Here is an 18,974-nt window from a genome sequence, read left to right as displayed (position 1 = left end):
CCCTTTGCTACCCAAAATAGAAAAAATCAGCCAGGTGTGGTGGCATGTGCCTGCAGTCCCAGCTACTCAGGAGGCTGAGGAAGGAGGATGGCTTGAGCCCAGGAATTTGAGGTTGGGGTGAGCTGTGATGATACCACTACACTCTACCCAGGGCAACAGAATGAGACTCTACATCAAAAAAATAAAAAAAAATAAAAATAGAGGCTTAGCCTGTGGGTAGGTTCATCACTGTTCCCATTAGACTTTTTCATGAGGCCACAGATGGGTCAGAACCAGACAGTGCAGACGTCTTTGCAGCCGTGAGCTAGGTAGCATGCCACACTGGATGCTCAGTTCATTCCTCCTCTGGGACCAGGTTTCTTTTGGTGCCAGCTGATGCTGAGGGTGCTTCCCTAGTCCGTGTCTTGGGGCTACTGCAGCTCTCTTTGTGCTCATGTCAGGAAAGCGTAGTAGGTGGGAGCCATCCCTAGCTCTGAGGGCTCGTTTTCTCTTTTCTTCCCGTTGATTACTACTCTCCCTAGAAGCAGTGTCCACTGTATTTCAGTACTTCCAGAAAGCTCTGTCTGCTGGCCATTCCTCTTTGAAGTTTGGAGTCGCACTAAAATATTTATCACGTGTGGACAAGCACTTGAAAGGGATTTCGGTTTCCGTAAGATGTGTCTCTTGGCGTACCGAGGCCTTTGGATGGTAGGAACCAACGTAGGGTTCAGATCGAGGGTTGCTTAATGTGAGGAGCACCTCTGCCATCAGCCAGCGGTCACACGCTTGTGACGGACTCAGTCTCAGCTGTCCTCGGGATGAGACGGTAATGGGTCGTTGGCTCCTTCTCGGCTGTCTGTGACAGTGGCACTGGGAGTGGGCTCAACTGTGCACTCACGGCTGGTTTTCTTGGCACTTGCGGGGCTCGCTTTGGTTGGTGCAGGTGTGAGTGGAGGAGAGTGGTGGGGAGCAGGGGTTCATGCCTACGTCCCATCAACCGCGGGGAGCGCTGAGCTCCTGTGTCTGAGTATGCAGGGATTGGTCCTGTGAGTCACTACGGACTGGACTAGAGACATCAGCAAGGGATGTGCCGTTTGGTGGTCCCGAAACCAAGAAGGGACCCTGGACTGTGACCTAACAGAGGACGGGAATTGTTCCCAGGTATCCTCAGGTCACCGGCGTGGTGCAGCGCCTGGCATGTTGGAAGCCAGCGTAGAATACCTATTTGCTGAATGTCGAAAGCTGAGCAACAAATGGCAATAGCTGAATAAATAAGGTTCTGCTTCCAGGGACAGGAGTAAAAACAAGGAAGAAAAGAGAACAGGAGTCCTCGGAACCAGGGATGACTAATGCAGTTTCTGTAGAGCAGATATGTCCCTGTCAGAGTCAAAGCCAGAGTCTAAGGGACATAAACCGTGATGTGCGGATACACCTGCTCTTACAGCTGCCTCCTTACTGTGGCATTTCTTCCATGTGATCGGGGTACCAAAAGTATTCTAAATAAGCAATTAATTTGAGGCTCCCTGAAACCAAATAGTTCTATAACTTGCAAGTATAAGCCATTGGTTGCAGATTGCATTTAATACCCGTCTCCTGATTGCCCACATTTTCTTCAATTACCCAGTAGAATGTGGGAATAAATAAGCGACTTAGGGAACAACTAAAGGATAAGGTACCATGTGGTCATTAAAAAACACATTTAGAATGATGTTTATTGATGAGGGGAAAATGTTCATTTTGTAATGTTATATGAAAAAGCCAAGAAACTGTATCTTGGCACATATGGGGCCCAAATAAATTCCCTTTGAATACATGAACATTTCCCGGGAGAATGGGGTGACCACCATATATGTCTGTGCGAAAACTCCAAGTCTATCGATGGTTGTGGCTCTTTCGGCTCTTGAAGTGAAAGATCGTGGACTGGCCACGACGTCTGGGCATAGTCCAAACCTGCATCCCTTCTGGAGCTGTTTCTCTGAATGTAAACTGAGGCGATAATCTGTTCTAGAATAGTCCTTAAGGGGCCCTTTCGGGTCCCAGTGCTCTGCGTTGTGACCAGAGACTCTCTGGACACAGCAGCTGTCGTGAGACGGCCGCCACAAGGCGGGGCCCGTATGGTTCACGTCACCTGGGCAGCCAAGACCTGATCAGCCTTGAACCTCCTATTGTTTCCCATCATTTCATCCGACTGTCTCGAGTTTCTCCCCCCCTGAGCCACTCCTTCCTGCCGCTGTGTAAAGAGGCCTCTTGATTTATTAATCAATTAATCAGCGCATGCCGAGGAGCTGTTCGGGGTAGTTAAACAGGGAAAACAAAACGCTGGAGCCCGTAATCAAGATGGATCGTAATTAAGAGCGGCCCTCCCGCCGCCGAGCTTCCTGCGCACCCCGGCTGCCCCACACCTCGCCCTCGCCCACAGCTCCCCGACCCCGTTCAGCTCCGGTGGGGCCTCCGCCCCGTGAAAGCTGACAGCAAATCTCAGAAGGGCGGGTTTCCTCTCCCACGTCCTAGAGGTAAATAAGCCTTGGGATGAGCCGCATTCATTATGTGCAGCAACTATTGACCCTCAAAAATTCAACCAGGCCCCCCAGATGACACGGTGGCTCTGTCCCTGCATGCACAGACTGTACCCCCTGTCCCAGTTCCCTGCAAACAGTCTTGGAGCTGGAAGGACCTTAGAGCAAGGACACGCCATGTCCTTGGAGTAACGGATGAGGGGTTCAGTGAGGTTAAGTAAGTTGCCGAAGATCACACAGAACTGCAAGTTACAAGCAGGAGAACCAGAAAATATTTTGACACTCAATTAACACTCCTAGCGCTTGTTTCTCTGGGTCATCCTGCTTTCCTGTAACAGTGGAAGCCAAGTAAATGAAAGACATCATCCTCATTACATTTTCTGATCTTTTTAGAAGATAGGGGCCTCTAAAGATTTTTACAATAATAGTTTTAGATGAAGTTTGTGTGGAAAAGCATCTTGGACTATTGTCAGGGAGATGTTTTTGTTTTCACGTTTCAGGATCTCAGGGACACGGATGCAGACGTGGCCAGCTTACCTTGGGGCAAATGGTCAATGTGACTTCACCTGCAGAAGGTTCTGGGCTGCTGGAGCAGGCTGGATCTCTGATCCAGAATCTGTTTTGTTGGTTTCCTTCCAGTGGTACTTAGCACACGGTGCCAATGAGGCCAAGATTTTCTCAGAATAGAGTCTCTGTCCCAGATCTGTTACCAACTTTCTGTGGGTATATGGGGCCAGGGGGCTCCAAGACATGGGTCCAGAGTGATCGTACTCACCAACCCCATCATGCCTGGCAAACATTTATGTCTCTGATTGAACACCTTGCGGGGGGGTCCAGGTATGGGTATAATTCTTGAGTGGACACAGGAACCAGAAGGTTCTTATTTGATTGGCTCGGTGAGGAGGATACTTAGGAACCTATTTTTTTTTAAAGTTTTCACTATAAAATTCTTAGGCATTTGTCAGAACATGTTTGTCAGCCATAGAGGCTCTTCTGCCAGTCTGGCTTCTCATATCTGTTGGATGCCAATCAAACAGTCCAGTTCCTTGCATGTGTCTAGGGCTTAACTCATAAACCAGATATCTGAATTGCGCTTATCAGCCTTGAGTTACAGGCTCGCTCTCTCTTTTTTTCCTTCTGCTTCTGTGTTCTCCAGGACCCTGCTTTCTCGGCCGTGATTCATGACAAACTCCAGGTCCCCAACACCATCCGGAAGGCGTGGAATGACCGGGACAACCGCTGTGACATCTGTGCCACGCACCTGAACCAGCTGAAGCAGGAGGCCATCCACATGGTGCTGGCCTTGGAGCAGGCAGCCGGCAGCGAGCACTACGATGCCTCGCCGGGCTCACCCCCGCCGCTCTCCAGCATGCCCGCCCTGGTGGGGTCCCGGCACGTGGGTGGGCTCCAGCAGCCCCGGGATTGGGCCTTCGTGCCCGCCGCCTATGCCAGCTCCAACTACACCGGCTTCGTCAGCAAGCACAGCAGCAAACCTAACAGCCTTGGGGTCAGCAATGGGGCGGAAAAGAAGAGCGGGTCCCCAACCCACCAGGCCAAGGTCAGCCTCCAGATGGCCACCAGTCCCAGCAACGGGAACATCCTCAATTCGGTGGCCATCCAGGCTCACCAATACCTGGACGGCACTTGGTCCCTGTCGAGAACCAACGGGGTCACCCTATACCCATACCAGGTAAGTCGCCTCTGGGAGGCGGGAAGAGCATGGTTGGCCGTGCTCAAAGCAGAGAGGTGGGTGGTACTTCCTTTCTCCACATTCTCCCGGGAACTCCCCAGCTCAGAACTTAATGTTTCCTTGCAGTCCCCAGAGGGCTCTGAGCCAGGTGTTCCACCTGGGCCGCCTGCTTTGAGAGCCTGCCTACTGCATCCCCCCAACCTTCTGTACCTGCTCTCTCTCTGCTCATTCAGCATTCCCTTCAGGCAATGTCAGGGGTGTCCCAGCCAGCAGGTTTGCTGCATGCTGCAGCAAGGAAGAGTGTATGTCCGGGAGATACCTGGACTGGAGTCCAAGCCCTGACTTGTGCACTTACTAGCACTGTGACCTTGCACAAAGGTTCGCCCTCTCTCAGGCTCACTTATACATGGACGTAAGTAGTGAAATTAACTAAGGTGTAATGTACGCAAGACAGGGAGCCCAATGTCTTCCAGAGAGCAGGGGATTGTTGTTACGCCTGTTAACAGAGATTTTAGAAATTAAGGCAGATGGGTGAGAGATTTTTGAACCAAAGAATATTGTGGCTCCCTAAAATCATGGTGGGTAGTGCTGGACACTGCTAAGGATAAAATACACAAGGGACCAGTGGTCTGTGTTAGTGCTCTGCTTGCATTGTTTACACCTTCTAAAAGAGGTGTAGACTCCCCTCCTAACCTCTCCTACCTCTGCAGACCTTCACCCTTTTCTGTTTGCCACTCACCTTAAATTCTGTTGGGATTGGGTTGCCAATGGTGTGTTTTCCTTTTCAGTGTTTTTAAATGAGCACACCCCCCCCCAAGTTTAGCTATAGAAATAAGGGAGCAGTTCTTAAATCTGCCGGGGAATCTAAAAAAATTGTCTTAATTTTTCCTAGGTGAGTTTTCTGGTGGGTGAGGGTTGGGTTTGTAATGTACGTGTCCCCTGTGTCCCCTGGTGTCAGTTGCGTGGCAAGCGGCAGAGAGCACTGCCCGTCACTGGAGTGGACAGGTGGCTGTGGTCACCGGTGTATCAGTCAGGGATGATAACTGATGTAACAAATGATCCTAAAGATCTGAGGTTATTTTTCATCTGTGTCCCTGTCAATGTGGGTGTTTGGTGGGTGGCCTTCTGCTGTGATGTAGGGACTTGGGGTTCTTCCCTCAAATGTGTCATTGTCTTCCTGGGGCCTCCAGAGTCTGTAACCAGCCAGGAAATGAGCATGGAGGATGTCACAGGGGGGTTTTGGGGCCCAGCCTGGCCGTGAAGGGATGTGCATGGCTTCCATCCATGTTCCAATGGCAAGAATCCAGTCTCCTGGCCCCACCTTCCCGCAGGGGAGGCTGAGACAGCCAATCTGCCCACGTGCCCAGGAGAAAAAGGAACAAGGCGAGTGAACACACAGCATAGTTTTGTTACGTGGGGCAAAGGTACGGGGACACAGAAAGCGAGTTAAACGTGGCTGATAAAATCCCTGGTGACTTTTCTAGACTTTTCCCTTTTGAGAGGGAATGTAGCTTTTATCTCTTGATATCTTGAAAGAGAGTGGGAAGCACTGATCATTATCCTAAGATGTTAGCATTCTTGGATTGCCAAACTTTTGATTTACGAGTGCTTTGTCTTTTACAAAATAAAGTTCGCACATCGTTTTATCTAACCCCACAAAATAGGCCTGTGAGGCAGGCAGGGAAAATGTTAGATCTTTCTTTTACAGATGGGGGGAATATGATGCTTGGAGAAATTGAATGACCCGTGGCCACCACACAGGCATTGACAGACTGAACCAGCACCAACTCTCCCCCCGCCAGGGGAATGGGGTTCCCTACCACGGCTGCTTCCACCTTTTCTAGCTCCCTCTGCAGTGATCTCTTGTCAGCAGCTTTTGCAGATACGGCTCTTTTTCAGACCTGACACACCAAAGACAAGGACTCCTATCTTGACCTGCAGGGGCCTTGCTGCCACTTGACTTTTGGATGGAATTTTCTGGGTCTCACATATAAATATAATAAGGAACCAGTGGCATCTTGGAGGAGGCTTCATCGTCTAATCTTGAAAATAACCATCTAGGGCAGGAACAGATAGGATTTCTTTTCATTGTGGAATCATATACTTTTTTTTTGTTGTTTGCAATTTTAAAACATGCTATTTTGGAAATTATAAAAGTAATACCTGTTTATTATAAAATAAAATTTAAAATATATGAAAAAGTTGAAATAAGACTTTGAAAGTGAACAGCACCCAGAAATAAACTACGTAACACTTAGGTGTATTTCCTCCTAGTATTTTATATGCTCACAATTTGTAAAACTGTGACCACATTCAATTCTGTGACCTGCCTTTCCCTTAATATACTGGGTCATTTTCCCGTGCCGTTATACATTTTTCTAAAATACGATCTTCCGTGGTAGCATAATATCCCATTATATGCATATTACTCACGCTATAAATATGTCCTAATTTTTATAACCAAGTATCAGTTTTTGGAGTCTAGGTTTTTGCTGCTATAAATAAAATGCTCAGGTGAACATCCTTTTACCCAGGTCATATTTTCAGCACATCCCTGGGTTGTGTGAGCTGCATACTCACGTTACATAGACAACTCACATTTCACCTTGCACGGCCCCAGAGCACTGGGAACACGCATCGGGGGCTCGTTAGAAGACTCAGCCACTGCACCAGCGCTGACGAACGAGGACAGAAGAATGTGGAACTGGGGCTTTTATATACAATATCCAAAGTGTGGTGAAGGTTTGTGTGGGAGGAGGAAATGCTGAAGATGCTGCTTAAAAGGAAGATGAGGGATTATTGGTGCATTTCTTTTATTCGTGTGATAATTCTGTTTCCCCACTTCCTCCCCTACCTCAGATGAAAGAGAATGTCCTGTACAAGAATAAGTATTTACTGAGCTCTAACCACGTGCCAGGCACTGTGCAAGGTGTTGGGTGGGGCTGCTGGCTTGGGCTGGAAACTAGGATTTCTGTCCTGAGGTCCTTACAGTGGGGTAGGGGACAGGTGAACTGCCTATTGCGAGGCAGCGGGTGAGTGCAAAGGTGGAGAGATGCCCGGCTGCTTTGTGAGCCTGCAGGGCTCGTAATCCAGCCCGTGCGGCAGGGTTGCTGTGGCCGAAAGCCAGGTATAAAGATGCAAGCCACCAATTTGAAATTGTCCTGGGTACATTGTGTTGTTTCTGTCTAACTCTAGCTAGAACAGACCAATTCGTGCATTTCCCCTGAGTAATAATGAAAGGGACCAGAGGAAATCTCTCCGGGATAAAGAGATTTGGTGCCTGGCTATGAATCCGTGTCCCCTGCGCTGTGACTGTCATCCTGATGCCCTGCGGTGGGGGATCTGGGCCTGGCCAGACTGAGTGTCTCCTGTCGTGGACATCTCCCTGCAGTAAATATTCTGCAGTTCACAGTCTAGCCAGCACGTCAGAGATGGTTGACTGCTCTGAAAGCTGACCTCATTTTTCCTGCTCACCCTACTCCCACTTCCCTCCCCGCAGAGCAGATGGCCTCTGGATTCGTGCCAAAGCTGTTCCCTGGGCGGAGAAGCATCTAGACTTTGTCACCACTAAGGGTCCTGGTCCACACCCACAGAACCTGAGCCTATAGAAATGAGGGAGAAGAAGAGGACATTTGTCCTTCAGCTCAGATGCAGTGAGGATGAACAAGACGAGAACAGGCTTTGTAACAGCGAGCCTGGAGGAACCTTCGTGTGGGTAACAAAAAGGTCCCTCAATCCCTGTAACCCACACCACTGTGTAATAATCCTCAAAGTTTGCAGTAGGAAGATTCTTGATTCTTTTTGCTGTATCTTTCATGTGTCTATAGTACCCCTAGAAAGAGCAAGAATCTATAAGCATCGCAGATAAATATGAATCTACCCAGAAAGGTAAGAAAAAGAGTAATTTAGGAGACACTGAGATTACATCAAAAATGTTGACCAAATCGCAAAGATAATTTGTCATTAACTACCTTAGCAAATTCATTTCCTAGACAATCATAAGGTGGGCCCTTTCAAAGAAACTTTCTTTTATCAATTCATGGACATTTAGCACAGTCTATACACACATGGGCATTTTGAAAAGGTAGAAGAACTTTTATTTCATAGGATTTTGATAAATCGAACTGGTCAAGAAAATTCAAGAAGCTATTAGATTTATAAATCCATAACAGATCATTAATACAATGAAGTCATTCAATGTGCATTCCTTGAGTTACAGGAAAACGTCTTTAATAAAAATTATCCTGGTTTCTCAGAAAACATCCATTGGAATCAATGTCAGAAATGACGCGAGACTGAACTCTGGCTGCAGTCATTGTGGGATTGTCTCTGTGACATCTTTAGAAATAATTGTGCCTATTAAGCACAGTCATTAGTGGACTTCACATTTTAAGACCCGGGCACAAGAGAATGCAAAAGCAGCACCAGCCTCGAAACATTGCAAGGTCGGCAGAGCTGTAAGACCTCTGCAGTGCCTAAAACTTGCTCCTCAGAGATTAGAAGCCTTGGGGGGACTTGATGCTGGCACCTTTCATGGAGGACTCCCAGGTTCCCCTGTAGGGGGAAGGTGACACTTTGGGAGGCCCTCCAAGGGCTGTTGTGCTCAGAGGCGTTTTCTGTGGTGGGTTCGTGGGAACCAGAGACACGTGTTCTAGCACAGCTGATGCCCGGGGGTGAGGTATACACGTGCTTCTCCCGGCTGAACCGCTTTTCAAGAAGGTGCAGAGGTGGGTGTTTGGCGGCTGGCCAGCTTTCCAGGGCTCAGGCACTTGTCTCCCGAAATACGCACCATGCCCCTTCCTGGGCCAGCCCTGGTGTCAGTGGCTGCCCATGTCCTGCTGCTTCTGCCTGGCCAGTGCAATAGCGTGAGATGCCACTATCAGACAAATTATGACAATGGAAGCAGTTTTCAGACCATGGATTTTTGTTTTCTCCTGTTTGTAGATGGTCAAGGGGTATGAGATTACTTATCTTTATGCTTTCTGACAAATCATGAACACAGGAAAAGGAATCCGTTTGTATATTCAGTCCTGGACAGCATGTCTCAAGAATATAATGCTCAGGATGAAATTCCAAAACGATAGACCAGGGGCGGGGAAACTGTTCATGTTGGAAGGCAGCATTAATTTAGCTGTAATCAAATGAGGCTGCATTCAAGAAACTTCAATTAGATATACTTAAAAGTGTACATTATTTTGTAATAATCGAACTACAGTGTACGTAATAGTTTCAAAAAATGAAAACTATTTGTTAATTTTAAAGTTAACTCACCTTTTAATGACTCTCTTGTGTCTGCTTTTTGTTGGAAAGCATTTGAAAATTTGGTTGCAGCATGGAGGTCCACGGTTTCTGCTGATCCGCTAGATGGGCATCAGCCATTTGTGACCTTAAGGGCATCTTGATTTGGGTCAGGTAGGAGAATGTAGGTTCACAGCAATAAGTGGTTGAAAAGCAAGAAAGCATTTTTCGGGCATGTTGCCAAAGGTGTGGGTATTCTGCTGCATTTTTCCATATTTCAATTGGATCTTTCTTAGCATCAAACAATGACTTTAAAATGTCATCTACTGAGAGCTAAGTCAATTCCATCTGTAGTTTTTTCAGTGCCTTGGTGATATCAACTAGGTGAGGCTGAAGTGCTAATTTGAGTGTGATGACATTATTCTTAAAGTTGGTGAAACTTTCATTGTATTCTCCAATAGGTCTATAACAACTGCGTATTCTTCAAATGATTTGCATATATCATCCTGCTCATCAGTGACTTTTGCTAATTGGGGAAAGGTTCATCTAAAATTTCCTTTTGAAGAGGAAGTGTTTTGAAAACAGATAGCTTTTTTAGAAATGTTTGGAATTTTTGCCACATATCATATAATAGACTTAGTTTTACCATGCAAAGAAATATTCAAGTCATTTTGATTTGATGTGATATCACACAGAAATGCTACATTCCTTTAGAAATCTTCTTTCAATAATTCACATTGCTGATTCTGTTCTTCATAAAATTTAACTACCTATTCTCACAGCGATAAAATTGTGGCTAACACCTGTCCCTGCAATAGTCAATGCACTTTAGAATGGTATGGCAAATTCAAACCGAATACCTCATGGTTCAACTTTAGCATGTTACAAAACTGACCATGCCGTGTTGCATTTGCATGAATATAGTTAACAAAACTTACAACTTGTTGCAAAGTGTCACTTAAAATAGTAACTTTAGCACAGAGATTTTGCTAGTGTAAGATACAATGAAAAGAAATGAGAGCATCTGGATCTGTTAATACTTTTTTTTATCTGTGCACTAAACCCTTCTTGATTTCCTGTCATGGAAGTTGCACCAGCCATACATACACTCACTAAATTTACCAAATTCAGTCCAGATTCACAGCATTTATGTTTAAAGTTGTTGAAGGTATCTATTCCCCGTGTTCTGTTCCTAAGAGTGCCCAAAGTGAGTAACTCTTCATAGCAAAGAAAATCTTCTGTTATGACCGGAATGAAGTATAAAACTTGTTCTGAGTCAGTAGTGTCAGTTGCTTCATCCAAAGCAATTGAACAATATGTATTTTCCTTTTGAAGTATTGCATGAAGTTGTTCTGTTAAGTTGAAGGCTAATTCATGTGGCCAATCAGTTATGATTCTCCTTGAAAGAGGCAGTTGTTTGTCCTTTGAGACATTATCAGGGTCTAAGCATCCTACCACTTCAGCAATGCATTCTTTCACAATTTCTACATCACTGAATGGCTTCCCCTTTTCCCCCGAGTATTTGCCTACTTTATAAGGGGATTATTTCCAGGTCCTATTGCTGTTTGAAAGAATTGTCTTTGCATCTTTTAATTTCTGCAGTGCAACCTTTTGCACCTCTCCTTCTAATTTAAAATATTTGTGGTCCTTATGAGTGTTATAATGCTGATGAGCATTGCATTTCTTTACACATTGACTGCCACGCTAGAAAAAAAATTTTTTCCGTGGGGGCACAGTGTTTTATTATGAAAACAGAATAAAAACTTTGAAAACAAAGTGATCCTTTCTAATTTAATGAAAAAAAAAATTTTTTATTGTTTTTTTGCACATGAGTTATATGCAACTTGAAAAATAGTTCCGTCAGCTCCCAAGATGAAGACACGTGTAAGTTACATATGCTTCACGAGGCCCAGGGCTCAGAACTAGAATCACCGGGGAGATTTCAAGAACTCCTAATGCCTAAACTACACCAGACCAATTAAAGCATGAGTTAAATACAACTCACATGGCAGTGAATGTGTTAAATGTTGATACTGCAGTATCGCAAAGCAAGGAAATCATCTTATCTTTAGCAGAAACAAGATAATATTAAAATTCTCAATCTTCATTTAAAAAAATCTGTTTTCTTTCTTTAGAGTTTACTTGGTCTTCTTTGAAATGATGGGCTATTAAGCTGACAGAATTAAAAAATACTGTCAAGCTGTGCAACTATTCACAAATGCCACTTCAGCCAGAAACACAGTGCACCATTGTCAAAAGCCAATAACACACCGGTGTACTCGATCCCCATAAACTCTGGCCAACCAGCCTCGTGTGGCCAGTCAGGTGGGGGAAGTTAGAACTAAATCATGAGCGTAGCAGCCGTGAATTTAGTCCTTATGGCTTACTAACGTTCTAATTGTGCTGCTCAAGCTGGGAGGATTATTTTGTTGAAACTTATTTTGTTTTTTGGTATTTTAAATATGTTCATTTTAAAAATAAAATAAAAATATAAAATATGAGCCAAAATGTATTCATAAAAATAAAAGGATTTGTTCTGTACACTTTGGATTCCGTCAAAAGGCCGCACTTAAGGACCTAGAAGGCTACATGTGGCCTTAAGGCCGCAGGTTCCCCACCTCTAGGGTAGACATATCTTACGAACATGGGTGGGGCTGTGGTCTGCAAGGAACACCCAAACTTCATCAGGAAAATTCACATTATTTTTGGTCATTTGCTTGGTGTGGTAGGCTGAATAAGGGATAAGATGTCCATGTCCTAATCCCCACCATCTGTGGACATGTTAGCTCTCGTGGTAACAGGAACTTTGCAGGTGTGATTAAATTAAGGCTCTTGAGGTGGGAGGAGCATCTCGTGTTATCCAGGTGGGCCCCAGGTAATCACAAAAGCTCTTAAAAGAGGGTGGCAGGAAGTTCAGAGCCACGGAGAGAAGGTGGGAGGACGGAAGTGGAGGTCAGAGAGGAGAGGAAGGTGCAGGACTGCTGGTTTCAATGACAGAGGGCCACGAGCCGAGGACTCTGCATAGAGGGGTCCCCAACCTATGGTGAGTTGTATAATTATTTCATTATATGCTACGATAATATAATACAATAATAATAATAAAGTGCACAATAAACGTAATGCACTTGAATCATCTCGAAACTGTCCCCCCGCCCCCTCCCCCCGCGGAAAAATTGTCTTCCATGAAAACTGTCCCTGGTGCCAAAAAAGTCAGGGACCACTGCTCTAGAAGCTGGAATAGGCAAGGAATCGGATCTCCACTTTGTCTCCAGAAGGAGCCAGCCCTGCAGTCCCATTGTAGACTTCTGACCTTCGGAGCTTTAAGATCAATTTGTGTTGTTTTAAAGCTCCTAGATTTGTTGTGATTTGCTTCAGCAGCGGTAGGAAACCGACCCACGTGGTAAGCGTTTGGGGACTGAAAAGCTTTGTAAGGAGAAGCGGCGTGGGGCATGCAGACTGAGGCGTTACTGCAGAAACCTGCAGGATGGCCAAGAACACGGGCCTTTCTTCCCCCACGACCAACTACCTTACCCTGCAGAGCGCCTGGTACATTAGCAAGTCGGATTATTTCATTTGGGCGCCTCCCCATGAAGGAGAGGGTACTCATGCTGCCCCGCTGGTTTTCAGTTGTCTCAGATTTCCCTATTGTTGCAGAACCGTAATAACAAGAACACCGCCACCACTCTCCATCGGTAGCTAGCAATTACATTATGTAAGTCTCTCGTACTGTTGAAACTGCAGAAATCGTGCCAAGCTGGGGGCGGAGGGGAGGAGAAGGGGGTGGCAGGAGGGCTGGGGAGAGACTTGACTGAAATATGTGCACAAGGAAGTTCATCTGCTTTGTGGGGCCTTCTGACCCGGCAGAATGGGGTTTCCCAGAGCTGCCCCAGGAACGGTTTCTGACCTCATCCATGAGATCGTGGGGGTCAAATGCATTTGAAAGCACTTTAGAAATCGTGGAGCGGAATGGAAGTGTTAATTGGTATCACTTTTTATTCGGTAGGCAGGCGACAGCCGTTGGAGGTTTTGTAGAGGGAATGGGAAGATTGCCTCGCTCGAAGGCAGGAGTTCTCAATCTTGGCTGCACGCTGGAATCACCTGGGAGATTGCAAGGACTCCTAATGCCTGCGCCACGCTAGGCCAATTAAACGGGAATCTGTGCGGGTGAGACCCAGGCCTTGTTGTGAACTGGTAGGGCCAAGAAACACAGCTTCAAGAAAATTTATCTGGTGCTGGAATAATCGGTACAGGGAAGGGAACAGTGAATAGAGGTAGAGAGATGATAGTTTTCCTAGAGCTGCTGTAACTAATTGCTACAAAGTAGGTGGCTTAAAACAAAAATGTGTTCCTCATAGTGTGGATACTAGAAGTTAGAAATCAAAGTGTCAGCCGGGCCACGCTCCCTCTGACAGGACCAGGGAAGAGTCCTTCCTTGCCTCTCCCAGCTTCTGGTGGCTCCAGGCATTCCTCGGCTAGTGGCACATGGCTCCCGTCTCTGCCCCTCTCTTCACGTGGTCTCGTGTCTCTCTGCGTCCCCTGTTCTTACAAGGATAGGAGTCGTTGGATTTAGAGCCACTCTGATCCAATATGAGCGCATCTCAATCCTCAACTAAATACATCTGCAAAGACCCTGTGTCTAAATGAGGTCACATTCTGAAGTTCCAAGTGAACATGAATTTTGGGGGGACACTATTAACCGACTGTATGTAAGTAGGTAGGTGGATATTAACAGACGGATGGATGAAAAGTGAAGTTGAAGGGGTGAGGCGTATGTGGGCTGCTTCCTCCCTGGCCCGATCCTGAAGGAGGAGCAGGTGGAAGTGTCCACAGCTGGCCGGCGGTGGAGGTTCCCGTTCATGCTCCGTGGTTGGAGAGGAATAGGGAACAGGTGGAAAGGATAAAAACGGGCAAATCAAAGAGGAGGGAGGAGGAGAGTGTCCTATTGGCATATACCACCGAATACAGCTGAGGGGGACACCTCGGGAGCCAGACAAAATGAAAAAAACACTCAGAGGTGAGGTCGAATGATCAAGTTATATACATGTGTTTTTCAAAGTCTCCTCTTTGGGACTTATGAAATACTTTTTAAGTCATTTTTGCTTTCACCAGTTATAAATGTAAAGAGCACTTCTTGGAACGCTGCCTGGAGGTAGATAAATTTAAGTTGAGGGCCTAATCTAACCGGTGCTAGAGGAGGCTGATTCCTTTTCTACTGACCAAGGCTGATAGTTTGGGCTTAGTTGATGGGAGTGGTCTGTATTTTTGTTTTTCTTCTCTACAGTACTGTAAGGCTCCAGAAAGAGGCTAGAAAACAGTAGGCAAAATGCGATGCCCCTTAAAAACAGAATTTCTTAGTTACTGCCCCCCTGCCCCGTGTGTGGGTGAAGAGGGCAGGGTGGTGAGGTGGAACGAGGCTGTTAACTCTGAACATGGGTGGGGAGAGGGAGTTACTTTCCCTGGTCCCTGCGCTGCCCCCTCGTCCTCCCAGGCGAGGCTGGGGTGGACGGCAGAGCTGAGAACTGCTGCACTGGGAGGTGACATCAGTCAGAGAGAAGATTGTCAGGATGTAGATGCCTCTTCACGGCTCTCTTACGTTTTTGACAGCTTTCCCGCATCACTCTCCATTTCAGCCATCCTCCCCAGCCCTCGTGTCCTCAGGCAGAATCTTCCAGCGTATTACAGAGTTGGGGAACAGAGCTAGGGAGTATCCACCGTCCACAGCGAGCTGGCCAAGGGGGAAGCAACAGCTACGGGGTTTTCCTAATGACAAAGAAAACAGATTGTTTTAGAAAGTCTGAGGCTGATACTTATCAATGATTTTTACCCAAGCCTCACACAATGAGGGAGTAGAAGTTGGGGTCACGCTGGATTTGCTGTTCATGCACCGGAAATAAAACCCCAGCTTCCCTGCTTCCTGTGCTACCTCTGTGCAAGCTTCCTAACTGGGATGCATTTGTATTTTCTCCTCCGCAAGGTGCGAAGTTGCAGAGTTCTGGGAATTAGGTGCAATAATGTATGTACTTGGCACTGTGTCTGATGCATGGTAGCCCCTCAGTCAAGTTCACTGAACTTGGGGTGCCCTCTTCACTTAGCGCAGGGTCACGTGACTCACCTGAATGGAATCGGGGCCCCCTTCGCCCCTATCGGAACCAGTGGTAAATGCAAAAACACCACTGTCATAAAATGCATATCAAGCGTATGAAATGTTATTCAGCAACTCAGAAAATGCCAGCCCCTTATACATATTACTAGAAATTAACTTTCCATGTTTATATCGCATCGTACCTGAGAATGTCATATTTTAAGCAGAGATGATTTCATCCCATCATTAGTGAATTAATTGATAAAATACTGAAAGCCTCACTGACCAGTTTTTCCCCGTATTTTGGGACCTTTCTAGAGGAGGAGGGGGAGCAGCGTGTAGACTCAAATCATTTAAAATCCCACAGAAGAGTGGAGTGGTCACATTTAAAATAATGCGAAAGAGTAAAACCTTATTTTGGAATTAACTTGAAATATCAAGTAATTCAGGCCTAGTTCATTCTTATCGAATGAACACTTTGAAAAACAGATAATTCAGGCCTTTCATTCTTCCCTAACTTATATGCTTACGGTAAAATATAATTTTAATGCATTTGCTTTCATATTCTTTTACATCGTTATAAAATATAAATCTTTTAAGATTATTAAATTGTTTTCAATAAATTGAAAAATCAGAGACTCCTCCTTACCTACCCCCCCCAGACATATACCTAATTAATTTTAAATTGAGATTTTACTGTGCTAACAGTTTTTAAGCGTGACAAATTAGCATGCTTTTATCTCATAGAGGTATTTGTGAGGATTAGTTAATGAGTCATATATTTCTTACGCTTAAGTCACTCCCAGGGAGTAATTTAGGTGTTGAGGAAGCATATTAGTCACCATCTTCAGGACTCTGGAGACCGTGTAGTGTATTTCTGCTGCCCCTCCTGGCCTCGAAGGGTTAACGTGTCCTTCAGTCGCTTATCTGAGCCTGGGCCTGGGTGAGTCAGTGGGGAGGGAAAAAAGGTACCATGTGGAAAAGCAAGCATGGCAACAGCCCCATCGATATTCAGCCCCTGTGACCAGGAGTTTTCTAATTGGATGACTCACCGGAGCCAACCTGACAGTTGCCATCACCTTAGGCCGCCTGGTTCCACTGCCCATTAGGCTACGGGGAGAGGCGTCCCTGGGAAGGTCGAACTCATTAACTTGCTCACCGACATGTTCCCTCTCTGTTAAAGCAAGCAGAGCTCGGGGACACGGATGGAAGCAGGATGAGAAGGCTGCCCTTGCGAATTAGAGATGCCAAACCAAGGCCCGGGCATGCCAGGTGACCTGCCCAAGGGTCCCATAGCTGGGAAGTGACCGAGAAAGGAGTTGAACTAGGGTCTCCCATGCACTTGCCTCTGTTCCCACCGCTCTCCTAAGGGGAGGGGGCCGGTTCCCCAGACTGGTCAGATGTGCAGCCTTGCTGGGGAGGGCCGTCCACAGTGCACGCTGCTAACAGGATTTCTCTGGGGCGATGCTGGGTGACGAGGATTTCCAAGTCAGGTTTCACATTGTCTTGCAGTGTAGAAATACTGCCCAGTGTCACATCTCCTTGCTGGGAGGTGGGGAACCCGTGGGGATAAAGCTTGAGACAAAGATGGACCAAAAAACGACAAAAGGGCTGCGTGAGCAATGCTGCCACCTAGTGAGAGGCACTTCAGCTTACCTGACACGTAGGCTCGCAGGCCTGGTGGGATCCCTCCAGAAAGTATTGCAATACGGTATTGCAGTTTCCCAAGATGACTCAAAGGAAACGGGGCTGTCTCCTTGTCAATAATGTCCTTATGTAACAGCATAGCGTATGTTTAAATTCCGTGTCCTGACGCATGTGCTTTACGAGGGACCTATTGGCTGAACACATCTTCCGTGGCAGTGGAGCTTGCTTTTGGCATGGCGGAAATAGCGTGCAACTCTGCACGTGAATTCTGGCTCACCTACTTATTAGCTGAGTCACAGTGGTTTTATTTGTGGTAACATATGCATAATATAAAACTTACCATTTTAATCATTTTTAAGCATGCAGTACTGTGGCATTAAGTACGTTCACATTGTCGTGCCACCACCATCTCCAGAACTCTTCCAAGGCTCTGCTTTCGATGCTTTTGGATATGTACCCAGAAATGAAATTGCTGGTCATATAGAAATTCCATTTTAATTTGTTGAGGAACTGCCATACTGTTTTCCATAGCATCTGTGCCATTTTACATTCCTACCAAGAGTGCATGAGGTTTCTAGTTTCTCCACAATCTCTCCAACGCTTATTTTTTTTCTTTTTGATAATGGCCATCCTAATGGGTACCAAGTGCTATCTCACTGTGGTTTTGATTTGCATATGTGTAATTATTAGCGACATTGAGCATTTTTTCATGCCTCTTGGCCATTTGTAAGCTGAGTAATTGGTAAATTGACCATTCAAAGCCTCCATTTCCCCTTCTGTAGAAGGGGGATGGTATCTCTCCAGTAGTGGAGTATCTATCGCCTAAGATTGTTGTGAAGATTAAGTTCATGCTTAAAAAAATTGTTTTAGTTCTGTGTACTTCTAAGCACTGGTTTTAAGTTATTTACATATCACTTTATATCTATTCATAATCATTATAAATATATATATAGAGAGATGCAAAATCCTACACTGAGAAACTATAAATCACCCTTCACAGACCACTCACAGAGCAGAGCTCTCGGCCTCATTGCAGCCTAACACATTTATGGGTGAGGAACACCTGAGAAAATGAACATGCCCTCTGAAAAACAGTGATGGAACCGATGAATTTACAAAACTGAGGCATCTCCTATCTGAACACGCTATAGCTCTCGTTTTTAGCAGTAATCTCATGATTAATATCTTGAACATGGCCGTTTTGCAGGGTTACTTTGTAGCATAGAGATTCATTCATAGCCCACTTCAAAGGCAGCTGAGACTGTGCATTGGAGTTTTTGTTGAAGACAACAGTTTCTTGTTTTCCTCTAAAGACAGATTGTACTTTCTCATCTAAATAGCTTTTTTGATAGAGTGCAGGTGCTTCAAGGGATTAGCCACTGCTATTAGGCTCGGTGGCCCCCTCTCTCCCGACACTCTGTTCAAACAGCCAGCGCTTCATCATAGTTTATGAACCTGGCAATTTAGAAGCAGCAACCACTCTGTTGAGTCCATTAGGAGGTAAGAGGAGGATGGGTAGCAGAGGAATGAAAAGTCTTGTGCGCATGTAATGAGTAGGAAAGATGAATGGTGGCTGCCGAGGCTCTCTGAAGAAAATGAGGGCAGGAGGTGCTGTCCCGTAATAAGTGCAGTTCAGAAGCTTTCCTGTTCTAGAAAAAGGGGCGGCCAGTCCACTCCGGATTGAGGAGGTGATGGCCGACTCCTTCCTGGACATGTGCCTGGATTGCTAAAACTTGCACAACATGCTTCAGCTGTTGAAATGCTCTTTGCTTTGGGAAAAACCGTGGAGACAATGAAGGAGAGTACAGACACGAAAATCTTA

The 18,974-nt window shown here is 45.9% G+C and overlaps 1 protein-coding gene across 1 annotated transcript in view; it reads left to right on the top strand.

Annotated features, from left to right (window-relative positions):
• The first annotated feature begins 3,661 nt into the window (after window positions 1-3,661).
• LOC123627417 (kinesin-like protein KIF26B) overlaps window positions 3,662-18,974 on the top strand; it is a 150,368-nt gene continuing 135,055 nt past the window's right edge. The window contains exon 1 of the mRNA XM_045536954.1: window positions 3,662-4,185. Within this exon, the coding sequence (XP_045392910.1) occupies window positions 3,787-4,185 (399 nt within the window). The 5' untranslated portion in view covers window positions 3,662-3,786. The remainder of the gene's footprint in view (window positions 4,186-18,974) is intronic.

Source organism: Lemur catta, chromosome 25, assembly GCF_020740605.2.
Source record: "Lemur catta isolate mLemCat1 chromosome 25, mLemCat1.pri, whole genome shotgun sequence".
In the NCBI taxonomy this organism is placed as follows: Eukaryota; Metazoa; Chordata; class Mammalia; order Primates; family Lemuridae; genus Lemur; species Lemur catta.
This window is presented reverse-complemented; position numbering and strand designations above follow the sequence as displayed.